General features: G+C 41.4%; 2 protein-coding genes across 2 annotated transcripts in view; one reads left to right on the top strand and one right to left on the bottom strand.

The window, feature by feature from the left end:
* tsnare1 (T-SNARE Domain Containing 1) overlaps positions 1 to 26,953 on the bottom strand; it is a 1,274,638-nt gene that overhangs the window by 562,519 nt on the left and 685,166 nt on the right. The window lies entirely within an intron of this gene.
* The window catches only part of adgrb1a (adhesion G protein-coupled receptor B1a), a 253,455-nt gene that overhangs the window by 130,271 nt on the left and 96,231 nt on the right, over positions 1 to 26,953 (top strand). Inside the window, exons 5-13 of the mRNA XM_050047694.1 lie at positions 2,493 to 2,657; positions 4,870 to 5,034; positions 7,797 to 7,961; positions 8,100 to 8,201; positions 8,308 to 8,414; positions 8,572 to 8,766; positions 10,331 to 10,399; positions 13,669 to 13,777; positions 19,276 to 19,419. Of these exons, the coding sequence (XP_049903651.1) occupies positions 2,493 to 2,657; positions 4,870 to 5,034; positions 7,797 to 7,961; positions 8,100 to 8,201; positions 8,308 to 8,414; positions 8,572 to 8,766; positions 10,331 to 10,399; positions 13,669 to 13,777; positions 19,276 to 19,419 (1,221 nt within the window). The remainder of the gene's footprint in view (positions 1 to 2,492; positions 2,658 to 4,869; positions 5,035 to 7,796; positions 7,962 to 8,099; positions 8,202 to 8,307; positions 8,415 to 8,571; positions 8,767 to 10,330; positions 10,400 to 13,668; positions 13,778 to 19,275; positions 19,420 to 26,953) is intronic.

Genomic DNA, 26,953 nt, shown 5'->3' with positions numbered 1-26,953 from the left:
GGCTAACAGCTAACGGTTAGCCCAGCTAAACGTGCACACAGAAATAGTAATGTTTGTTCAATCATTGTGTTTATAGACTTTACAAACATCGGATTAGTCCAAACGGTGATACAGTGATGTGAAAAATGTGATATATAGGCTATATATAGCTAAAAGCTCTGCTGGTTTTCTACCCGGAAGTATTTGTAAACAACAAGGCGATTCCCTCTTTAGTCCAGCCAGACGGATGAGTCATGGCCTTGTAAAAGATTATGTTTGTTTCTTTTAGTTGGTGAGAATGTGTCGCCGCAAACGCGACAAACATCCACTAACTTTGACGGCGTTTTCTGCGAGCACGGCTGAGCCATTTAGTACCGCTACACGTGTTTCTAGTGGAACTATGTTTACAAGCACAAGAGTTCAGCGAGCCACCGAAGGACCGCCCTGTGGATTTACTTTTGGTTCTGCAACGTAGGGAGTTTTTTAAACTCTGAAATTGTATCCGCCCATCTAAACACAAAATCAGGGAGAAAGTCATCAGTCTTTAGTTAAGCAAAGCGTCTAAAGACTGACTTGTGAGTCTACCCAACGTTAAAATCCAAATTCAACCAAATATCAACATCTAATACAGTTGGTGGTCTGCTGGGTAAGGGTGAGCAAATCAGAGGCAGAGTAGGGCAGGTCATACCTTAGCCATAGTAGGAAGGTCCAGTGACATCATACTGCATAATAATTATCCATGTGTTTCTGTTTGGGAGAGCTGGGTTTAGGACGAATGGGACATTTATTGGACAGTTGAAGTTTTGGCATTATGGGCCTTTGGAACAATGGCATAGCATGCCACATTTAGCTCCCTACCTAACGCAGAGACAACAAAGTGTTTATCAATATTATCATCTAACCTTGGGTAGAAAGCAAATATGTGTATTCCCCAAAATGTTGGACTATTACCTCATAAGGTGGCTGTAAAAGGTTTGTGGTTAATTTCTTCAGAGAGACAACAGGCTATGATCAGCTTGGATCCGTGTCAGTGCTTAGTCATATCTAACAGAATGAGCAAATGGATGGATACAGGGAGCGTGGATCCTGTTGCAGGATTGGCTTCCTTTTTGACATTTGTCCATCACAAAAAACTTTCGGAATTCATAGTAACTGATATGAATCTAAGCTGACTACACCCAGTGTTCTTTGGGGAAAGGTAAAGTACAAACCTTTCTTGCCTACAGGTTGTGCAGGTTTGATACAAGAGATAGACTTTGTGTGAAGTATCACTTTAATTTGCGAACCGATTCCCCACCTCCTGTTTAGTTCTCTTCTCCCTGCTTCCCCAGCTGTGACTGCCCAATTTTCCCTTTCTGGTCAACTGACCCATCAAATCGGCAGTCATGGCCATCAAAAAGATGACTGACATATCCTAAGCCAGTGGCATTCACTTCCCCTGGAAGTTAATGCAAAGGATATGACATCAGAGCCCCACAGATGAAGAAGGACAAGCAGAGCAGAAGCTGGGGTCTATTTCAGGGGCCACCTCCTTTGAAGGATGCAGCTTAAGGGGTTTGTTGGGCTGGACCTGCAGGTCCTTTCCAAATGAGATGGTCTACAGACAAGTTCGTATCATTGTCTTTTCAAGTGACCAATAATTTGGAATACTGAGGGCCATCAAGGACCACCAGACATGCCTGCAAAATAAGGCCTCATGTATCAGCCACATTTGGAGGAACCTTTGAGGCCTTCGAAGGAGGCGGCCTTTAAAATGTGGCTCAGCTAGAATCCACCCTTTATCACACCACAACCCTTCCTCTTTTGGCCACAGAGGCTGCATCCTGCATGGTAATTAGTTATGGCCCTCTCCTTTCCTTTTCCTCTTTTTTCTCCCTCTATCCTCCTATCCTTTACCCACCCTACCTCCTCAGTAGACTCAGCTTCAGGTGAGGAGTGGTCAGCGTGGAGTGTGTGTTCTGCCACGTGTGGGGAGGGCTGGCAGAGTCGCACTCGTTTCTGTGTGTCCTCCTCCTACAGCACCCAGTGTAGTGGGCCACTGCGAGAGCAGAGACCCTGCAACAACTCTGCTGTTTGTCCAGGTAAGCCCCGTCCCCCCATGCTTCCCCCACTGCCAACTTCCTGCGCTCGCCCAGCCCTCTCCTGGACCTTGCCTCACCCATACAAGACCCACCTGACTCCCCTCCTCAGGCACTTGGCAGCCCCTGGGTTGGTTTCCACCCTCACTTTGCCTGCAGTTTAGAGTCACTCCCCCTATAGTAACAGAGATTCTGCAGGGTTCTCAGGCTCTCCTACATGCAGACAGGCAGGGAGACTCCTCAACTTAGAAGGCAACATTATCGCAGGGCCATGGATCAGCATACATGATCCCAGTAAAGCTAAACAGCAGGGTAACTTATAGCAGTCAGCACAGTTTAGTGTCTCAGTGAAGTTCTCTCTTATATTGTTCAGGTGTATCCAGGGGGCCTGTGTTTGTCTGTCTATAAATCATACCCTAGCTGCTCTGATTGCAGTGCACGGCGCTTGGGACGAGTGGTCACCGTGGAGTTTGTGTTCATCGACCTGTGGCCGAGGTTACAGGTCACGGACACGAACCTGCACCCCCCCACAGTTTGGGGGAGATCCCTGTGAGGGCCCAGAGAAACAGACCAAATTCTGCAACATAGCTGTCTGTCCAGGTAAGGAACACATTCATTACTTATTTATCAAAAAAATAAATAAATTAATAATAATCAAATGTTACAAAAAATTCAAACAAAAGGGTTAAACCTAAAGATGTACTTAAAGCATCCATGGGTTGGCAAGGGAGCATGTTAATCCCTGTGACCACAAGGGGCTTTTCATTAATTTGTATTCCAAAATAAATGACTGTGGCCTATAGATGTATGTGGAGAAAGGGTTGGAGAACAGTCTGGCTTAGGGTTGGGTCGGTTCTCGGTAATACCAGTTCGGTCCGGTACTCCGTCTTGGACCGGGTTTTATTTTTTGAGACCGGCCGGACCGCATACTCGGGCAGAACGTACGCGGAGCGCACGCCGCGGAGGTCCACCCGGTAAAAGTGGACTCGCACCAGTGTCACACAAAAGACTGTTCGGCATGTATTTTTCACATCGCGGGGATTTTTCACGGACATTTTTACACGTAGTCCGCTCCGCTTATAGTAAGCCCGAGTCTGTGAGCACCTGTGTCTGCCTCTTCACCAAGCGCACAGCAAGCAGGAGAGAGAGGGGGGTGGGGCAGGGACTGAGCTAGGAGGTGCGAGTGCGCATGCGCCTCTACTGTAGCCTGGAGTTTGTTTAATAGTGACGGGGAGTCGATAATGGCGGCCAATTTAGTCTCGACGAAATCAAGGAATGCGCCACTATGGCAACACTTTGGCTTTGAGCCAGATGAAGGAGGCAATCCTTGTTTGCACTGATTGAGTAAGCTGCAAAATTTATTTGTAAGGAATAAAAGAAACACCTTGTTACTGTCACTCTGTTGTCCTAAGGTCGTTTTTTATTTTACTGTCACTCTGTTGTCCTAAGGTCGTTTTTTATTTTAAATGAGTCAATTGCGCCCCCAAGTGGAGAAAATCTGGTATTACCAACTTGATGCGGTTTTTTACAAAAACCGGACCGTTTTTTTTTTTCTCATACCGACCCAACCCTAGTCTGGCTGAACCCATCATAATTCTGCTCTAAGGGTCAAAAATTATTATAAAAAGTGTATAAAAAAAGTATAAAAAGTATTTTTTTTAAACCAGTCATAATTATATTGGGCGGTGCTAAGTGCTCAAAAAATGTGTCCCCTGATTTACAGACATCTTTTTAGTCATTTAAGTCTTTTTAGTCTGCAGGGCATCATGTGACAGATGTAATTTCACTGTTTGGCCACTATGCAAATTGGCTTCAAAGCCTGGCACACTTCCTGGGGACATTTACCACTACCATCTACCGTGGCAATTTTACACAGTGTCTCAGTGTTTACTCATGCTAGCTCACTAAGACAATAGGCCATGCTTGGAATATTAAACTTTTCCATAACCAGTGGGCAAACATGCAAGAATGTCCCTGTTAGACAGCAGATATCCTAAACATTTGTATATCTTTACAACCTTTCACCAAAAGAACAAACAGGCCTGCCCTATTGCACGGCCCATATCTTTGTCAGAACTTGCCAGGGTATAGGTTACTAGCCTGGAGGTTGTTGTTGTTGTTGTTGTTTCACGTAGCAACAGGGATTATGAAATTGTAACACACAGATAGTGGAAGGGGAGGAGAATTCTTTCTCAAAATAGTGGTCCAATGACAATCTTAAATGCTCAGTCTACATCCTGTGAGTCAGACAACCAGACACCTTATGTAGAATAAACAGAATCATGACTGTATCCAGCCATTTATACAACTACTTGTGCCCTTTTCTTACTGTATGTGTACAGTCCAACGAATGCCAGGAATGCCTTTGAGACGATTCATCACATATCATCCCACCATGATGATGGGCTTTTTTCCCTGCCTTCAAGTGTGACTACTTGGGAAAGTTATAAACACTTTGCCCCCCAACTTCATTGAAAATGTTGGTTTTAAGATCACTGAACCTGCAAAGCTGGTCCATAGGTTACCACAACATTTGACCTAAACAAAACACTACAGTGTGTAATGTACATCAGTACCTTTCACACTCTGAATTACAACTACACAAAGAATACAAGCAGATTTGATATGTCAGAGTAGAAATGTTCAGCAGTGAGGGCCATGTGGAAGTGCACTCATGAAATGCACCTTAATTTTATTATTACAATATCTATAATAAAATATAGTGTATTATCCATATTGCACCAAATAAGTGACATTTTCCATGTCCTTTCTTTTCTGTTTGCCTCCTGTTGGTGACCCTGGCCACTCTCAGTGGATGGAGTGTGGAATGAGTGGTCCAGCTGGAGCTCCTGCTCCGCCTCCTGCTCTAATGGGACCATGCAGAGAACCAGGGAGTGTAACGGCCCCTCGTATGGAGGCTCAGAGTGCAGAGGAGAATGGCTGGAGACTGTCGACTGCTTCCTTGGGGAGTGCCCGGGTATGAAAGAGATATTTCACAACAGAATTACTAGAATCTCTCAGGATGGATGTGTACAGCAGGTCTTTTCTGTTTGTGTTTTAAGATGTGGCTCTTTAGTTACTGAATAATTTGCCTTGGGACTGCATACATAATCAAAATCCTTTGAACACACAATTGGCACAGGGTGTTGGCTTGATGAATGAAATGTCTAAGCTATGCTACATGGTTTGACGTGTGACTTCAAAGGACCGTGCCAGTGGTTTTTGTATGTTTGATCCAGTAGGGTGGGAACGATTTAAGTAGATGCAGGTGACAGGCCATTAAATAAAGGCACATTTCCTACAAAGCATAAAGGGGAGACGATACCAGAATACAACAAACCAGATTCATTATTTCAGACACAGGATGACATTTAGAAGCCGAATTACATTCAGATAATTAAAAAAAAAATGTTATTTGACTTTCATACTGCACCCTATAAACTTTCAGTAGTCTTTTTTCTTTTTTTTTGCACAGACCATATATGTCTTAAGCACAAAGAGTGAAAACTTTAAAGTACAGAAAACTGAAATTGATTGTTTACAAATTATTTGCTGTTGTTTTAAATTCAGGCAAAGTTATAGTTTTAATTGGCCAGTATCTTATTAGATAAAGACATGCACAAGAACCAGATGTGCTGTATTTAGTGTTCATAGCAAAACATTAATTTGCAACACCTGTCCACAGGAGGAGCCACCAAATTTTAAACAGAAAAAACAATCCACAAATGCACACAGAAAAAATACATCTGCAAATCCACACAGAAATACATCCACATAAATGTAAAATACAGGTATGTCTGTAGTGGCCTCACAGCAAGAGGTGTTCCTGGTTCAAACCCAGGGTGGAGGGTTTGAACCCTCGGGTGTGGGAGCCCCTCTGTGCAGTTTGTATTTTCTCCCTGTGTCAATTTGGATTTTCTCCAGGTACTCCGGTTTCCTCCCACAGTCCAAAGACATGCAGGTTAATTGGTAAATTGACTCTAAATTAGGTGTGAATGTGAACATAAATGGTTGTCTGTCTCATTAGGCCCGTTTCCACTGAAGAAGTTCCTGGTACTATTTGGGGGGCAGGAACTACTACAGGAACGTCCTCTCACTCGGCCCTCTCAACCACTGTGTCTCCACTGAGAGAGCGGAGTAGGAGGAAGGTTCCTGTAAAGTTATGGGCTCTGGATGTGACGTAATCGTTGCACGACCATTTTGACCGGGGCGACGTAGGGGCGTAGGGACAGTAGGGACGCTGTTAGCTGTTAGCCCTTAGCGGTGTCTGTAATACTCAGCTGTTAGCTGTTAGCCCTTAGCGGTGTCTGTAATACTCAGTAACTCAATAAACGGTCCGTGAAATATTTTTTTTTTCCAGCAGATGTCTTAGTTATAACATGATTGAGCTGACTGGAGTAGTTTCATGTCATATCCGACAACGGGAGGCTTTTAACAGATGACGTCCTGATGTTAGCTTTGCTGCTGTTGTGAGCTGTCCCTGTTAGCTGATGCTTTCTAGACATCGTGATTTCCCAAAACTGAATACATACCACACATATCAACACAAAACTGCTTTGCTAGCTCAATCATGTTGTAACTAAGACATCCGCTGGAAAAAATATTTTTTTCATGGACCGTTTATTGAGTTACCGAAGCTATGAACGAGCTAACCCTCATCTACTGAGTTTTAAAAATGCCGGCTATTTTGCTGCTTTCTGTTGACATCACATCCCGTCTTGAGTATATCCAATCAGCACCAAGTAATCCCCAAGCCCCAGCCAGGAGTTTCTCAGGGCCGTTCTGAGTACCTACTTCAAGGCAGGGACTTGAACTCTGTCCTTCGGGGGTGGTTCCTGCGATGGAGACACGCACCAACGGCCCTGGCCCCGTAAAATTACCCCGAAGTTCCTGCGGTGGAAACGGGCCTTATGTGTCAGCCCTGTAATAGTCTGGCGACCTGTCCACGGTGTACCCTGCCTCTCGCCCAATGTCAGCTTGGATAGGCTCCGGCCCCCTGTGACCCCCATCAGGATAAGAACAGAAAATGAATGAATGAATGACAATGTAACAGTTATTGTTTGCTGAGGCACGTGTGTTGACTCTACTGGTGTGCTGGTGTCTTGTTGATGATTCATTATGCAGACAAGGAGCATGACTATAGGCATCTAAAAATAAGTTAGAATAGCTTATGAAGCTTTCAAAGCTGAACATATTGTGTTTTTCAAGACATGGCAATGGTGCCACCTCGTTGTTGTTGTTTTTTGTCCATAATTTGTATTGTCTGGTTATACAGTGATATTTTTTACCATGAATCTTTAATTTTCATGTCATTTATGGTTCTGATATCAGTCAATGATATTTGTGTAGCTGCCTTTCACCAAACTCCACATTCTCTAAAAATCAAACAAACTTTTCTTTGTTAGTGTTTTTCTTAGCAGTGTTTCATAGTGGTTTGAAGTGATGAATGTATGTTCCTGCCTTCCAGACTGTTCGGTTTTCATTAATTTCAGAATGCTATGAATTATCAATGAATTGCATGAAGCAAATTTCAAGTCTTTGCTAGTTGATTTTTATGCTCCGGGGATATAAATACTAAAAATTCAACACAGTACAATGTGCAGTCAATGTAAATGATACATAATTTGTACTAAATGGAGCAGAAACACTGAAATGACCTGTTTGTATGACTGACGTGTGTGTGTTTTGTTGTGCTTGATAAAGTCCTGTCTAACACTGTTGCTGTTTGCATTCTGTCAGTGGATGGCAAGTGGCAGCCGTGGTCTTTGTGGTCAGGCTGTTCTAAAACCTGTGGAGGGGGGAGCCAGCAGAGAAACAGGATTTGTTATGGGCCCTTTTTTGGAGGGCAGCCCTGTCCTGGAGAACGAGAAGAGGTCAGGCGCTGTAATGAAAAGAGATGCCCAGGTCAGTGGTAGCAACATGGTTTGCTGAGCTGCCTTTTTCTGCACTTTTTTGTCTTTACCCCAACTGTAACCAGTTTTCCATGATAGCCTATATGTTGATACCCTGCATGATGCTCATTGACTCTCCTTTTGTGAACAGAACCTCATGAAATATGTGGCGAGGACAACTTCTCCAATGTTGTATGGAAGATGACTCCAGCTGGGGATACTGCCGCAGTACGCTGTCCTCCCAATGCCATGGGTGAGCTCACACCTGACCATCCGGAAGACGCGTATGTCCACTGGTAGTTTTAGGAGTTGGATTAGAAACACACTGTGGTGATATATATTCATGTGATCTCACACAGGGCTTATCCTGCGCCGCTGCACCCTGGACGAAGAGGGCATCGCCTACTGGGAGAATCCCACCTATATGAAATGCATTTCCAATGACTATCGCAGTATACAAACTTTGGTGAGCATCAAGAAGTTTTTTCTTTTACACTCTTGGTAGCCTCAAAGCAAAATAACCAAGTGAAGACATTGATTATGGCTTCTCAAATTTGCTTCTTGAGGCACAAAGGTGTTGATCACTTGCTGTCAAAACTAACAGAACCCATTTTCTCTGTTAGACTCGGGAACACTTGTCCAAAGCACAGCGTGGCCTTGTGGGAGATGGAGTTTCAGAGGTGATGACCAAGCTCAGGGTGACATCCAGTGATGGGACCAGTTACAGTGGGGACCTGCTGGCCATCGTGGACGTGCTGAAGAACATGACGGAGATTTTCAGGAGGGCATACTACAGTCCCAGCAGTGCAGACATGAGGGTAAATTGATATATGAGTTTACTGCTGTTTGTAATGCGGTTTGAGGGTGTATATTACCCTAACAATATTACAGTTAAGGTGAAAACTCTGATACATGATTACGTTTTATAGCAAGGATTGGTCAGATTTAGAGGAACACGGCTCAGAAGCAGGAACTGTTAGAATTTCAAGTATTGGTGTAACCATATGATGACAAAAAAAACCTTAAAAAAACCTGGGGTAGGCAGAAATCTTGAAAAGGCAAGGAAAATGGCAGAATTTGAAAATACACCCTCCTCCGTCAGCTCTCACCTCTCTGTCCTAAGCCCCTCCCACTAGATGAACATTTATCCTTTGACACAGCAGCAACAGAAAGTTTGCTTGTCTGGTAGAGCTGTTTTGTCCCTGGGAGCAGGGGTTTGCGCTGGCTGGATGTGGGGTGCTACTGCCACTGACACAGGTGTGTCCCTAGAGCTTCTGCCCCCTCTTCTCCCAGTGAGATGGTCCGTAGCGGCAGGGAGCGTTGTGATCCGAGGTTCTAGCTAACGTTAGCTACATAAATGTGAACATGAAATGGCAGTCATATGCCCTCAGCTCTGGTTAGCAGAAGGCTAAACTATGAGCAACATTTTCTCTCCATCTCTGAAACATGCCGATATTTCAGGCCAGGCCAGTTGTCAGATACAGAGCTTGGGCAGTGACTTCCAGCGTCAGGCATGTCAGCGTGACACACGGCTGGTTGCCATTATTGTGTAACAGCACCTGGTGGCGTCAGGAGGAAACAACAACTTAAGGGGGGGGGTCTGAGTGGGGTGGGCAGGAGGGACAGTGGATGGGTCCAGTTAGGTTGCTTTGGAGTATAGGCAGTTGTTGCCAATGCTGGAATAGCAACTTTCTCTTCAGGTCTTCAGGCCATTGACTCAAGCTTTCACCAAGGTGGACGTGCATGTTCATCTGTGTTTATAAAATAGCCAATAGGAATGCCCTCTCTCTGAAATGACCTGTGATTGGCTAAGGTCTCCCTTCATCTGCTAGATTTTCTAAAGCCTGAAAACAGAGCCAAGAGGAGGTGCAGAAGTCTATTTTTTTCTTAGTCCACTTGAAATACAATATGCTTAAAGGTCATTGTGGGATTTTTGGCCAGTGACGCCAAAATAAAACTGCCTACCCCAGCTTTAATGGATGAGGTTGATATTCTATTTTTTTTTTTTTTTTTTTTTTTTTTTTTTTTTTTTTTTATTGTGAAAGATACTGCTGTGGAGTTTTTGAGAACAAGTGGCTGTATGGTATGTTTTTATGAGTAGGTCATTCTTAATACATGTGAATATATGTACTATAGTGCAGTTTGATAGTGTTTTTGGTTGGTTTGGTTTTGGACATCCTTAAAAGTGGGTCACTGTAGTTTTTCAGGAAACATTACTCAAACAGAGGAATAGAATATAATATATTCCCTATGTATCAATATTATGATACATACAGAAGAATGGACAGAAGAAATAAAGAGACTACTACCAGCCTTATCCTGTGAATACCTTCAGGTCTGACCATGTTTCATCATGTGAAACATTTTCTCTCTGTCTTCCAGAACTTTGTGCAGTCAGTCAGCAATCTGCTGATGGAAGAGAACAGGGAGAGGTGGGAGGAAGCACAACTGGTTAGTATTACCCTTTCTTTCTATACCTGGATTTACATCCATAATTACATCTTTTGTAAAACTTAGTGTACAGTAATAATAACAACACTGAAGCTGTAGGATTGATGAGTTGGACAGAGTGACAAAGACGCAGGTGGACAAACAGCCCACCTGTGTCTTTTCAGACTGACAGAGGTAGAAGGAAAGGAGCGCTGCTGAAGGACAGAAATATCTATAGCTAATGAGTAACCGAGTCAACGCGAACACCCACTCATCCATCTGCTGCACTCATCCACTCATGCATCACTATCTTTGCTTGCATTCAGCCGTCCAGCTGTCCATCCTTTTCTCACCACGCACTAGAACGACTTTAAACAACCAACCTGCTCTCCTCAAAATAAGCACAGTGTCTTGAAATACAAATAACATGCAAAATAAGAAGAGTGTTTTTCCAATAATAAAAGGATTACATGAAGGAGGCACGGTTGTTATTGTTACTGTACGGTCACACCAAAGCTGCCAGAGCTGCAAAATAGCTGAAACACTGTCAGTGGTTTGGGTTCGAGTGCCTACAGTGCGATTAGTTAAACTTGTGGTAAGGAGAGCAAATGAATTGCATTCCCGCTAATAACAAGCGTTCCAGAACACAAAGAAATTGTATAAGTATGTGCGCTTGTCCACACTTGTGTATTGATTCAACATGGAAGAAGACACTGCTGCCGTGTGGTACCTTCGTGGATGTAGCCGCTGTCAGGTCTGGGTTCACGATATCCTCCGGGGCCTGAACAGCACAGGGAATATCATCGGCTGGTGCGGGAGCTGCGGCTGGATGGGGAGAGGTTCCAGCGCTACTTCAGGCTTAACATAGATCAGTTTGACAGGTTGCTGCTTGTTTTGAAGTTGGAACGAATGTGTGGTAGGAGCTAAAAGTTTCTGAGGATGTTCCACACAAGCGATGGACATCTATATTCCAATTGGTTGCTGGTCATTTGCAGCTCAAATGCCTCATAGCTAATTAGCATAAAGTTAACCAGTCTTCAACTTTCCAACTTGCCACTCATCGGTTTTGCAGCTCAAAACGCTAGTTGCCACATGTCCATTGAAAATGAATTAGACCTGTTGCCTTTGCAGCTCTGGCAGCTTTTGGTGTGAACATACAGTTACTCTGCAACTTTCATTATTACCTTTAACTGAGGCTCACCAAGAGCTCTTTATTTTCTGGAAGAGTTTTTCTTATTCACATGACTAAAATAAATATGATTTGGTATAAACACAACATCGCAGTTCACCATTTTTTAGTGTGGCTGTAATATTTTATATTTATGAATGTGTATGTCCCAACGTCTCAGCAGCCAGAGGTTTCCAGTTATTTCTTGTTTGTAACTTGCTGAGACTTGAAAGTTGGGTCAGGAAGTTTATCCCAGTGGGCACAATGTCTGCTTTTAATGTTAAGTTTGAAAAAGCAAGGCATTTTATCAAAAAGCCAAACTATCAGTCTTCAGACCTTTATCAGGGCCAAAGATGGATTACCAACCAAGCAAATGTGCCCCTGGGGCCCCAGAATTACAGTCTGTGGTAAGTTAATTTCAGATCTGTTTATTAATTCTGTATGCACCACTAAAGTAGTTTTTTAATCTCAAGAAGACCCCAACATAAAGATAGGCAATGGTTTAAAAACTAGTTTAAATGCTTTTATTCTTGTTTTCATTGTGCTAACTAGGTCCATTTTACCAGACAGAATTGTGCTGATACTTACACAACGTACAGAAAGAGAATCCTGCCATTATCCTATTCCTATCACATTTCTGAAGTCTTGGTTCAAACCTGAAAGTGACAAGGCCTTTCCAGTCAGGGTTCCACAGCTCTGGAACTTCCTGTCTGATGATCTGAGACTTGCAGAATCAGTGACATCTTTTAAATCACTTCTCAAAACGTATTAGGAGTTCAAGCCTGAAGACCTGACACCCTGTTGTTTTGCTTTGACATAGTTTTTTTTTTTTTTTTTAAATGTTTTCACAAATTCCTGTGAGATGTTTAATCCTAGACACTTAACATTTTCATTAATGATTGGAAGTTTTGTGCATATGCTGCTCAAGAAATACAACACCAGGTGGCCAGATGGGGGCGCTATAATGAAAGGCTCAAAAATTATATTTCTGAAAGGACACACCCATCACACCATAAGTCTGACTGACTTGCTATTTGACACACAAATCGTCATGATGGGACTGCTGTAAAACTATCTGCCATTTTGAATTTTCTGAAAAACACATTTTTGACATCTCGTCTTTAACCATACGTCTTATTCATACCAACCTTTTTGCATTTTATTATTGGACCAAGCTTATCAAAGGTTTTCAAAAGCTTGTTGATATCTCATTGTGTGTTGATGATATTAACCAACAAACTTTAGAGAGAAGGTGGCTCAGCACATAAATGGACCTAACCCAACAATCATCATCAATCATCAATCATCATGGGGCAAGCATCACAAAACAGTTAGGTAACTAGGCAAATTATTACCATATCAAACTAAGTCTTTGACAAAGCATAACCTAAATGTTTACAATCACATCAAATAGGAAAAAGAGGTTGTCAGATTTACATTTTCATTGTGTGGTAATTAATAATTAAAATAATGACACTTGAAGCAGACATAATGTGGCAGGTTAGCTGCCTTAATCAAGTTTCAGTTCTCTGCAATTTGTTTTTATACTATTTTGAAATGCAGGGAAAAGCAGTCCAGTCAATAGCTGCTGGTAAAATGAACACTTAAAACTGGGACCAAAATCAATTCATAGTGTAATGAAGTTTCTGTACTTTTCATTTAATGTCAATGTACCATTTCAGGCAAACTTTAACAAATATTTTGTTGCCTTAACTGAACCTGTCCTCGCTATTGTTGAATAATCCTTTCATGAAGGAGGACTGCAGTCTTCACATTATTCAAGTCCACACACTCATTATGTGTTGCTCATTCCTTAGTTTTAGAGTGTGTCCCCAGAGTTTCAAAACAAACCAAGACAGAATACCTTTAGAGTTAATTGCATGTACTCTTGTCATCCAAATGAAGCGTTGGCTGTGATGCACTATATGAAATATTCATGTTGGTCATAGCTGTGTAGAATCTGAGAACTGGTGGCACTCGGCTGGTATGACGATGTTTGCCACAAATACAATAAAAGGCCTTTTGTGTGTCAAGTGTTTGAACAGCAGTTCAGATATAAATTCACCTGAAATCCATGATGCTTTTTCTTTCATTCTACTTTCATGTGTCTCTGTTTTCTCAGCTGGGGCCAAACATCAAAGAGCTGTTCCGTCTGGTGGAGGACTTTGTGGATGTCATTGGCCTGAGGATGAAAGACTTCCAAGACATGTATGAAGTCACCGATAACCTAGGTCAGCCTTATCTCCATCCAGGAGATCCCCCACAGCTATCTGTGTTTATCAAAACAAACACTCTTATCGACGCTTTCCTTTCTCTGAAGATTGATCTTCATAACTACAATGGCAATACATAAAAGGGACGACAGGGGAGGTGACCTGACGCTTACATACACATCTCCTGTGCCCTCACTCTCAAGTTTACTGACAACAACCACTGTTGCACCCAGAAAGAGCTGCACGTCCTGTTGGGTGATTTTAGCCTGTCTAAGCTACGTTGGCCAATAAGAAAAAAGAAGTTGCAAAAAAGCCAGAAATGCCAAATATGTGTTTTACGTAATTTGGAAACAATATCACCACAAGATCACTATTCGTCATGGCATATTTTAAACAGGGGTTTTGATTGGACTTTTCTCTAACTTGTATCAAACAAACAGACACAAGGAAGTCCCAGACAAAATGATAAATTAATACTTGTTGATGAAACAGTCATTCATGACAGGCCATTTTAATGTGATCTCATCCCAGGTTGTCAATACCAACACTTTCTCATGCCTTCGGTGTATGATACCTACACTGAAGGCACCCTTTGGTGTCTAACAGACGCACTGTTTCATACCTGGATGTGATGCACAGCTGTCTCCTGGGTGGAACACGTTCTAACGTGGTTAAAGTTGTCAAACAGTCACAGGTAGTTTTGGGCAACAAAATTGTTTGGTTTGGTTTTAGAAAAACCTTATGTTTTGGGTTAAAATAAGTATGTAACATGAGAGACGTCAGTATTCGACAGACAGACGCAAGTCACATAACCTAGTCTGAGTGGGTGGAAGTTCGCTGCATAGATCAGCCTCTCATTGGGCGGAACGAGCCACCTGCTGAAGTCCCGCCCTACCACCTCCGGTTGTGTAGCAGTTTTCAATCGTTTTCAACACGTCCTTTACTAACTTTTGTGGTGTTTGATCTTGCGGGGATGTAGCCATTTTTCTGCCATGGTTCGCGTCCTGTAGGCGATATTTTTGTGGGCGTGTTACACCAAAACCTGTTTTTTGCAAGCACACCATTGCTGTTCACTGCCCAGAACGATTGTGATTGGTTGAAAGAAATACAAGCAGCCGGAGCGTTTTTTTTTCTCCAATCTTAAAGTGAGAGTCGGCCCAGCCAGACCTTTCTTTTCTTGAGAAAGGTCTGGTGAGCGAGACTACACATAACCTTACATTAAAACACCATTAACCTTTAGTTTCACACAGAACACGGAAAGCGGTCTCCTAGATTAAAGTCCTGTGTTTGTTTGACCCTTCCACCTCCCCCTCTGCCCATTCCGCAGGGACTTTCTCACTCTTTATATTAGATGAGTTACTCTGAGCATCAATGATTGCTGTGGTTAGCTTTACACTGGAGTTAGTTCAAAACCAGATGTGTCTGAGAGAGATGCCAAAGGGTGCATTTGTTATCATCACACATGCCGTGACCCTGACACACCAAGCCAACTATCGGCTGTTGGCCAACATTGGGCCATCGATGAGCATCTGTCACCCTAGTCAGTGAGATGTGTCCCACACCGGTGACCCTCGTCGACCTCAGTCGCCTTTTTGTTTTATATGGCCGTTTCAGCATACTGAATCAGTGTTCTTAGGGAGTGAGATCAAAACAAACTTGTTCCGTCAGGTAAGATTATTTTTCTTTAGTCATTGAGCTCTTAAACAGATGTGATGGTTTGTCTTATTGTTCACTGGTGCACGGTGAATATGCTCTGTTCTTTCCACATTGGATTGTGCCGTTATGTGCTAACTGGCTAACCAGTCTCATGACAGTCTTCCGGTTTCCCTTTTTGAATGACTAGAACGGGCTACCACTGTCTGCTGGTGTGAAGAGTTATTTCCTCTCACTCAGGTGCAGAACTTACGTACTGGTTGGCCGCCGGCTGTAGTCTTTGCAGTGTGTTTGTGTACAACTTTTTTGGCCGAGACACTGCAATGTCAGGTAATGCAGCAGGGGGCCTTCATCGCCTCTGGTTTTGTGTCAGTTTGGTGTGTCTGGACCGTAACAAGGTGTCGGTATTTGATGACCTGGGAATGAAAATGGGCTGGCTATTTTGAATATTGAACATGTATAAAACGTTAATAATATTTTCACACTATAGGATAAAATAATCATAATGGCTGCATCTGTCACTTAGTATTGTACTGTCATGCATTTAGACTTGTGAGTGAAGAATTAAAAATGGTCATATGGTCAATATCAATTAGTCCTTGATCGGTAAGCACACACATCTATCAAACTTTTAAATAGTTTTAAGTCTCCAGACCCATGCTGAGAAAGGCCTGATGACATCATCATAGTTCATTATAGATATACTTGTTTTGTTTATTATATGGGTTCATTTTTCTTTTTTTCTTTTAAGTATATTTAGTAGGAAACACAGTAAACCTTTTAATGATAGCGTTAAGTAGTACAGCACACTTAAGTATTGTATTGTCTCCATAGCAACAGTGGCATTGTTTGATCCCCCAGCAAACTATTTGGCTAACTGGCTTTAAAGCTCTATGGAGAGGAAGTTATCTAATTAATTTCTCCCGCTGATGCAATTATATATCTGTATATTTATGTTGCTAAAACAAAATCAAACAATGAAGTATTTCCATTTGTAGTCTGGAGTCATCTGTGGAGGCTCTGGGTTGGGAAAATCTGGACTCAGGACCTGGATAAGAATTCTGTCCTTTAGTTTATTTGGATATTGGGAATTCCCCACCATCCTTGGCTGTAAAATCCTCTGTTTCAGATAATTTAATGTTATTGTCTTGAGGCATGGCACACTCTGTCTTTCTGTAGCATTCTATTTCTATCCCTCTACATCAAGAGAAGGAACCCATGGCAAATATTAGCACTCCCCAGGGCAGCAGGTTCAGCAAATCCACATTCATAACTACCTGCTGTCTCCTTCCATTGCCCAGCGACCGTAAACGCTCTATTTTCCTCAAATAGGGGGTGAAAAACTGTAGTGTAGTCATCACAGAGGCTCTGCTGCTCTCTGTGACCTCCAGATAAAAACGAGGCAGAGTTTGAGTTTAGTCAAGGGAGAGTATGTGGGAATTGGGGCCAGATGAGAGGTCCTGTTTATAGCAGTGCCACCTCGCTGTCTGGAGCCAAATAACCGCCCACACTGGCAGCGTACTTCCCCTAGGGCGGCTGACCTCCTCTTCCCTCCCACACCTCGAACATAAGCAAAGCCACACTCATCATCTGGCAACATATAGTTAGATCAGAGTTTTTTCCAACAAACTCATCAGAGTAGTCAAGTTGGATGAGGGATGAGGGAATTCATCAGACCTGAACCTCATCTGCTACATGGTTATTTTTGTTTTTTATGTCTTGAAGATTTAGTGGTTCTTTTATTCAACCATATTGTTTATTAATTTTAAGAGTGAGGTTAGAGTCAAAAAAATGATCTTCTATTTTAGATTTTATACTTTTCGTTTAAGGTCTTTAAAGGTGAACTACTGTATTTCATTGGCATGAAATAGAAAAGAACCTCAGAACAACACACAGTGTATCACATGCATCAAAACAAAGCATCTGTTCTCGTATTTGTTAGCCCCGCATTTTGATGCATGTTATGTGGACAGACAAACAGACAGAACAATCACCGAATACTAAATCAAACTTAGTATTTTATTGGTAGTGATATCAGACATTCAATGCTGGAATACCAACTAGGCGACTGCCCTGGGGCCCCAGAAGTCCATGGTCCCCTGAAGCTCCAGACTTTCTGTGTGTCAGCTGCCTTATGGTGATTGAATTGAAATTTTGTTCTGAAATATTCACTACTAAAGCAAAATATCAATGCACATGACAAGGGCTTTAAGGTGGGACCTGTTTTATTAACTGACATTGAGTCCCTGGAGGGTCCTAATGTCAAAATGTAGTTTAAGTTTTATTTCAGCTTTGTGCTTATATTTTGTACGTTCCTTAAAGCTACACTTGGTAACTTTTAGAAAGAACCTTTTATCATATTTGCTGACATTGTGACTACATCTAGACAGTAGTGCATGAGACAGTAGCCTGTGAAAAAAGTCATGTTCCTCCTCCTCATAGTGCTTCGAATGACATTTGCTGGAATCCACCACACCTGAATGAAAAAAACAGTCAGAGCTGAGGAGTCTCGAATGCAGCTGTCAATCAGTGCTTGTAAACTGTAGTCAAACCATCAAACAAGCCAGTGCTGATCGAATATGAATTAACATTCTGTTACTGCATTGCCTATTCTTACCTTGCATGTTTTCAGAAACATATTTTAGTGTACTGTTAAGCTGAAAAATAAGAATGTTTGTAACCCGGTCGCCGTGTTGAAAACAATAAAACTAAAACGGAGCACCGCCCACCAGCCAGAGCAAACTTTTTACAGCTAAACGGTGCCCTGAAATATGTTTATAAAAACTTTCACAAGCAGGGATTGACATGACTAACAGCTGCGTTGGAGACTCCTTGTTTCTGATAGGCTGTTTTATTCATATATGATGGATTTCTTGAAAATGCCATTAGAAGCACTGCAAGGAGGAGGAGGAATGTGATTTTTTTCACTTAAATGTGTCATGTACAACTGCAGGTGAACTGTCAGTTTCAGAAAATATTACAAAAAATTATGTATATAGAAGTTACCAACTACGGCTTTAATGTTTTTAAATCACACTTCCACATGGCTACTCTGGGACCAGGAAGTATAAAAGCGTAAAAGAACTGAACAGAGTGTAGGAGGTGGGTGGCTAATAGGGGCCTGGTGGCTAATCTTTGCCTCAACAATTAATCTGTTGATTTACTCTTTGTACCATAAAGGGCAATTCATTTCTCTCAAGTCTCTAAAAAGTTAAGATAATGTGAAACTGGGCACACTGGTGATCTGGGGGGTAAGGCAGGTTAATCTGGCCATGCTGACATAACACAGTGTCCATAAAAGTATGTTTCACTGTTTTTTATTTTTTAATAAGACCTTACAGTTTTTACAGCCTATGGCACCCACTATCTATACACGCTCAACTTAAAATAATGAAATAATAATGAAAAATGTAGTTTCAAAATTTTAAATATTAAAATTCATGAATTATTAAGACAATAACACTCAAAGTTAAGGTTCAGTAAAATGATGTGTATTATTTATTAATAATTTAGCTTTCACAAACTCAGCTAACTGCTTCATCAGGACAGTGTGGTTTATTTGATTGACTAGCAATAAAAGCAAGCAAACCCTTCAGAAGAAATCTCCATGACTGTAATTACATTCTGATTGGTGCTTGGACATTTGTGACATCAAATTTTTCCAAATTAGGTCTGCCCAATTTAACCTATGAGTAGAGCACAGAGAAATAAACAGATAGAGACATCCCTACGCACTGCAAGCTGCAGTTTGTAGACAGAAGTAAGAGAAGTAGGATTGCAACTATGAAGAAACAGAATACAAATGTTAATTAAAGAGGGTTTAATGAGTGAAAGTTTCAGTCTTCACCATTTCTGTGTTACAGTTTTGAGCATCCATAAGCGTCCAGTGATGGGTCATGCAGACATCAGCTTCCCCATGAAGGGCTGGAGGGGCATGGTGGACTGGGCTCGCAGCTCTGAGGACAGAGTCACCATCCCCAAGAACATCCTGTCTACTGGGAAGCCAGGTGAGAGATGCAACACACCTTAGAAACACACATCACATCTGCATTCCACCCCCAATCCACTGAGACAAAACATATAGATTGAAGTGTATGTAAACCATAGACTGTATGAAATAATGGATGTCGCTACTGTAACGTCACCCATTGGTTTGTGGACTCCTGTTCTGAAGCCTTGAGTTTGTTGTTTTTGCCTGTTGCCATTTTGGATTTTTCAAGCCAGAAGTGACCGTATTTGTACGAGAGGGTGGAGCCAACCCTAATGCTAGCTGCTAGCTTGGTTAGCTTGGTGTATTTACAGCTATAATTAACTGTGGTAATTAGAGATGTACCGATACCACTTTTTCCTTCCCTTAGGTATCTGCTGATACCGAGTACCGATCCGATACCAGCGCATAAAATAAAAATGGATGGGATATGAATTGTTGTATGTCTCAACTCCTAAAACTCTATGTAAAGTATTAAGAAATAAATACATAATAGTAGAATGAATGCCATAAACTTTTTAATTATTATTATTATCCAGTGTTGACACAGATCAAGACACAGGTTAAAGTGCAGCCACACAATTTGGTAAAAGAGATATTTGACATGAATGCTTTTTAAACTCCGCTCCGTTTCATTTGCCTGTAGTGAGTGTATGCGTAATGACGTGAGGTATTACGTGGTATCGGATTGGTCATAGGCTGTACTTGCCGATACCCGATACCGCATTTTAGGCAGTATCGGAGGCATTTCCGATCTAAAAGCAGCCATGCCCCTAATTACGTGTAAATGTATGCCTTAACTCTGTTTAAATAGGTAAGTTATTCACCCCCTTGAACAAGGAAATTTACTATGAGCCTTTTTCTCATATTAATTCCAGATAATGTCTGGAGTTTCCCTTTCATTATTGTAGCGCACAACAGGTGATTGTCTGTGTCTGAGGCATTCTCACCTACTTCAAATACTGCATTTGGTTTAGGCGAGGGGTTGCTCCTAGGCAGATTGTGCAGGAGACAGGGCATGATGCAGATTACACCACAGTTACATAGCCGGTTCGTAATGTGGTCACAAACAACCGTCTGTCTTGCCGTTCCTTGAATTGACGATTTTGACGATTTTAATGATCTTGATGATCTGACGATTTTGTGACAGCCCTTACCAATAGAAGTTCTCGAATCTCATCATCTCTTCACTTAGACATTGTCATTGATGTCACACAAACCATGTGTTAGAAACGTCAACACGCCCACCCACTTGCTGTGAATTCTTCAGAAAATTACCTGCTCTATTCATACGTAGGCTCAATGAGACATTTCATGACTATATACTATTTATATGGCAAGGTAAAGTCTGTTTTATGCCTGGTCCAACTTATTCAGACATTTGCGTTCTAACATACAGCTCCTGCGGGTAATGTCTTTTCAAGGTTGCAGTGCAAGTGTAAACAAGGCTATAGAGACCAAAATATTTTTTCTGTGCCATGCTGTAAACATGCCTATTTCTGCTGTAAAGCTGGGAATTTTAACATGGGGGTTCAGGGTGATTGAGCCAGACTCAAGTGGCCATTAGAGGAACTGCAGTTTTGGCACTTCTGCTTTGGCTTCATTTTTCAGCCCGAAGGTTGCTGCTCGATGTAGACACTACTGATCAAATAATTGTAAGTAGGACAGAGTGACAGCAGGTTATTCTGTGGGCCTTTGTGTAATATTTGACAAAATAATGAGTCTCTTGGATGATTTATAGATGTGTCTTTTGAGAGCAAAGAATGTTCCCCAAATAGTGATTACAGCAGGCCTGTCTGCCTTCTGTCTCTGAATTCAAGAGTGTGTGTGTGTGTGTGTGTGTGTTTGGCTGGTTGGTTGGTAGGGGGCCGTCAAGACAAAAAAAGCAGAAATATGGAACAGGAGTTGATTTATAAAACAGTGTTTACTGCCATTAATCTGCAAAGCAAAGTGCCCCGCTCAGACAAATGCACGCAGAGATGGTTGTATTTAATGTTGAAAATAAAACACGCAGGAGAATAACAAAATCATTTCTCATCACCCACTGTTCAGCAGCTGTACAACAAAAAGGCACATTGCCTTCAATAAGGCCAGAATTAGTTTCATAAAATGTTAATACAAAGCCCATCTGCCTTAACAATTTGATGGTGCTGAATTGCAAGCAGGAACATTTCCATACTTATTTGTTGCTCGCGGACAAAAGGAATTATACAACTCTGCGGTCTAACAGCAGGGAGAAACTAAGAATACAAGAACAACAGTATGCATCTGAAAATGTTGTCACATATTTTGACATATGTTGTCACATGTGTTGACACTTAATGTCATATATGAGGATTTACTGCTGTCTTCCATTTCCTGTCATAGTTAATGGAATATCTGTGAATTGTTTTTTATCGCACTTTGGTTTCTGGTACTGGTACATCTGATGGGCGTCCGTCATATTTAGTAACATCCATACATTTCTACACTAAATGATGTATTGATTAATCAATAAAACATTTTGATGATAATTGACCGATCAATACTGAACATCATCATATACTGCTGCTGCAGCCTTGCAAATTCACTAATGCTGCCAACACTCTCTGCTTACAATAAATATGTCAAACATAATTACGCTTTTGTGATGCCTATAATCTTTGTTGACCCCTTCATACGGGTGTTAATCAAATTATGTTTTAGCAAATATATACATATATATGCAAAAATACCTGATAACAAATAGAACCAAAAGGAAATCAAACAACTACATTTTTCTTTTTTTAGCTTGGATACAGGATGTTCACACTTTATTCGTGACATTTCTTCAAGTCCAGCAGTCACTTTTTGGTTAATTCTCAGTTAGCGTGCAGTGCATAAATGTCTCCAGATTTAGTCGCAGACTGACTGCTCCTTGCTTTCAAGCTGCTCTTTGGCACAGGCAGCTGCAGACACAGAGGCCTGGAGAAGGAGAGGCATTGCCCAGTCAAGCTCCGAAATAATGTTAACTCCTGCCTTCTGCTTAGAACTGGTGAATTTACAGCTCACAGCAAATTAATATGATACAGTTTCTGGCTTGATTTCTTGGTTTGATTTCTACTGATGGCAAAAAATGTTGTTGCACTTCTCTGATCCGTCTTTAGTGCCGTAAGCTTGTTTACTATGTCACTGTCACCCTGAATGTTCCACTAAACCCTGTTCAAATCCATATGAAAAAAAATCTTTGTCAGGTACAGTCCTAGTATCAATGTTGGGCAGTAGTGTCACTTACATAGCGTGGTGGTACTTTCTGAGTCATAGCTTTTCAGTGGCAAAGCTGAGTCATTGACCGAGTTGCAAAGTAGCGTCCACAAAAGTTACAAGCTATCTTTCCAAGGAAAAGCTCTGAAGTACAGTGGACTTTTTTTCTGTGGAGGTTTGGATAAAAGTAAGGATAATAAAACTGAGGATAAGTAATGTGACTGACGCCAGCACCACACCTAGGCATGTACATGAGGGACACACTTCTGTATGATATCACATACTATTCCTTCACTTTATTCTGCTTGCTGCTTCGCTATTGGCTTTTCTTGGCAAGACCTGCCTTACTCTACCTCTGTTTGGCTACATTGCACTTCATGTCTTGCCCATAGACTGTATATATTTAGTGGATCTGAAGTGGACACTAGGGAGACAGACCACAGCAAGGGACAAAAAAAGAGCTGAGAGACAGAGAACAGTATTAAGTAGGAGGAGAGGAGAGAGAATGAGACATGCTGAGGTCACGTGTTATTTGCTGGACATGTTCATGTTCTAATGTCCCAAAAAAAGAAAAGATTTAATTTGTAATTTAATTTAGTTTGTCTGTCATTTTTATTGTTCATATTGCAGTTTTTACTGAAAAATATATTTTTGGAATTCTGTTTTTGAATTACTGACATAGTCAGATACAGAGAAATGCATTAAGTAGGAAGAGGAGAGAGAAAGAGAGAGCGCAATAGGTTGACTGATAATGTCATGTTATTGGAGGACATGTTCAAATGTCACAAAGTCTGCAAGAAAAAACAGAAAAGAAGAAAGTTTTATAGTAAACAACTCAACATTTTTTGCCTGCCTGTTTGTTTGGCTGACAGTTTTTCTGATAACTGAGAAAATGCTGATTTGACATAAAGTCAAAACATAAAAGAGACTTTGCAAGTAGCAAGCAACTTTTGCCATTTTCTCATTGCTTAGCTTGCTACGTTCTCTCTGAGTAGCTTCAATGTAGTGAAACTTTATTCTGATGTAGAGTAACTGGTAGCTTAGCTCAGTACATTTTGCAAGTAGCTTGCCCAACACTGCCTATTATGTCAGTGCATGTGTGTTGCAAAAACTATTTCTTTTATTGTATGCGACAGTACATATTTATAAAAACATATTTTCTCACCAAGTCCTCCCATCCTTACATAGGCTGTATGTTTCTACCCTCTAATACGACCCACGGGAGCATTTCTTGAATTAGCATTAACGATTCCAATTTTAAACACATGGTTAACATTGTGAAATGGTTGCAGTTGCACAAAAACTACATGACTAGGTTCAGGCAACAAAACTCACTGGTTAGGATTCGAAAAAAGATCATGGTTTGACTTAAATTAAGAAAGTTTATTGCCAAGGTAACATGACATGACCTATTTCGCGTGACATAAGTCACGTCACATAAATCACGTCACATAAATCACATATCTCACATGACATACTACATTACATTGTTAAAATAATGCTGAGTTTTGATTTCACACGAACAGCTCCTGGATGAAAGTCTTGTGTTTGTTTGACTCATCCACCACCTCTTAATGCTACCCTAAGCAGACTTTGTTGCTCTTTATACTACGTCGCCTGACTTCCTCTTTTGCCCCCTCACAATAACTACAGCCACTTGAGGTTGCTGCCTTACAATAAACATAAATATGGATTGTAATTGCTGCTTGTCAAATGACCTATGTTATCACAATTTGGAGGAAAGTCTCTTTTTTGTGGTATCTAGCGATGTAGTTTCCTTTTAATGCCCAAAGAACTGCTATATGGCATTAGAAAAACTTTGAGCAATTTGACATGGACAGTTTGTAGTGGAACAATTTTTGCCAGCAGGTTCAGCAGGGTAGACCAGAGGTTTTTCCTCCCAGCCAAATCCTCCTGGGGGATCCCAAGACATCCCCAGGCCAGACGGAATATAAAGTGTAATCTTGCCAGAGTGTTCTGGGTCTGCCCCGGGGTCTCCTCCCAGGTGGATGTGCCCCAGAACACCTCGACAGTGAGGAGTGCAGGAGGCATCCTTATCAGATGCCTGGAAGTGTCCCTAAGGGTGAGCCCAGCCACCCTGCAAAAGAAACTCATCTAAGCCGCTTGTATCCATAGTCAAATTTCGATCCCTTCCCAAAGCTTGTGACCAAAGGTGAGGTTTAACAAAGATCTTTACCTTCAGGCTCTGCGCCCTCTTCATCACGACACTCTGGTACAACACCTGGATTACAGTACATCTGATGTCGCACCAATGTGACAATGATATAGTGGAGTTCTTAAAATTAGTTTTGTCCCTGCTCTGGGCACCACCATCAGAATTCCCTTCAAATTAATTTTTTTTGAGTTCAGAAAACTTGTAATACAGAAAATAATTGTCCTCACATAAATTATGAGCAGGGGAAGTTTCATGGTGATATATGTTATTTAAATTGTTTATAATTAGCTATTTTTACCCTATCCATCTGTAGTCTCATTTTTTGTCTAAAACTGTATGGAATTTTACAATATGTATCTTTAAAGTTCTTTAAAGTTTAAAGTTATGGTATCGTAGTTTCTTTCTAGACACATTATACATGTAAGAAAATACTTGCTGAAAACATGTGAAATGACTGTGAGCTGTGTAGTACTGACAAACCATACTTGACTTAACCCCTCCCACATAAAAACTGTGGTGCTACTAACATTAGAGCATAGCATCAGTCTTGTTTCATTCACCCCATACATGTGAGCGGCAAGTTCATTACTTTCTACAAGCACTCTGAGCTCTTTCAGTCTAATAAATACATGAATAAACATATTTGTTAAATGCCACAATTATATAAACCCAAGCAAAATAGCCGTCACTACCGTAACTTTGAGTCTCTCTGGCTGAATCGACAATATGACCCTCCAGCAGTTACTGCTTACTGCTGTTGGTGTGTGCGTTGAGCTAACATTAGCTGTTGTTAGCTGAGAGCTTGTTGCTGTGGAGCTGCTCTCTTGTTCTTCAGTTCAGAACTGTGTACTGTGCTACCGTAGACTGTGTGTTTGTGCGACTGAGTTAGCTGCTAACGAGAGTCTCTCACCACAGATTAGCTCACTCAGCACAGCCGACCCAGCGAATCAGAGCAGAGAATACTGCTTATTTTTTTCATGATTTTGAAACCTAATTTTTTAGGCTGTACTTGGCTTTTTTTTTTTTTTTTTAATTATTTAGTGCTGTGAAAAACTTAAAACACATATTAACTTATTAACCTTTGCTTCACTTGGGCTATTGAAGGCTATTTAAACTTTCATACAACAAATATTCTAGTTTAAGTACTTTCTATAATCTGAAGGTCATAAAATTTTATTCCTTGATTTCTTTTTGGGGGGGGCGGTGTAGGGGATTGTTTTGCAACAGGGGGGGTTCTGTTTAAAATGTAACAAGAATTTTCAACCTGGCTTTATCCAATGTTCAGGTATCTGTTCTGGAAATGTAGGCCATGCAAATATACACAGGGTGGGACCAAGTCATTGTTTTGCAAGTCACAAGTGTCTGCAACCAAGTTAAATCAGGCAAGTCCCGAGCCAAGGATGAAAAGTTCCAAATCAAGTCCACAGTCAAGACTGAAAAGTCTCAAGTCAGGTCCTAAGTCCTAAACTTTGAGTTTTGAGCCCTAAATAAATGTCTCCAGAGGTTATGTCATTTTAACAACAGAGGAGTCAAATAAGACATTGACAAAAATCATAAATGCTTTTTGAAATTTGTATTTATTTGTCAAAAACAAGTTTGTTGGAAGTTGTTGCATCTCTGTAATTTTGGACCCGCACACTTTGCATACTATTATCTTGAGTATCATTTGGCGCTCAGCAACCAAACGTTAGTTCTAAATAATTTTCTCTTGCAAACCGGGTGTTCACTGATCATCTAGGGCAGGGGTGGCCAACCCGCGGCTCGCGAGCCGCATGCGGCTCTTTGCCTATCAGTGTGCGGCTCTTCGATCCATTAATTAAAACCATCGGCATGCGGCTCTTCTGTCATAAAAAAAATCAATTTATTGTTATGGGTGTGTATGGCCCTTTAAGAAATGTAACAGGCTTAAGTGGAGCGAGTGAGGGAGCGAGTGAGAGAGAGAGGAGTGAGCACAGGTGAGAGGGTGTGGAGTTCGGGAGGAATGCAGGACGGCAGCGCGGTGGCGATATCGAACAACAAAAAATGTCAGGGAAGAAATGCGTGTCTTTGTGTGTGTGTGTTTGTGTGCGTGTGTGGAGAGAGTATGAGAGAGGGAGAGACTGTGTGGATGTGTGTGGAGTAGTGTTGCACGGTATACTGGTACCAACGGTAGACC

The sequence above is a fragment of the Epinephelus moara genome, chromosome 6 (assembly GCF_006386435.1).
Source record: "Epinephelus moara isolate mb chromosome 6, YSFRI_EMoa_1.0, whole genome shotgun sequence".
NCBI lineage: Eukaryota > Metazoa > Chordata > Actinopteri > Perciformes > Serranidae > Epinephelus > Epinephelus moara.
The sequence above is the reverse complement of the archived record's forward strand: the minus strand, read 5'-3'. Positions and strand labels throughout refer to the sequence as shown.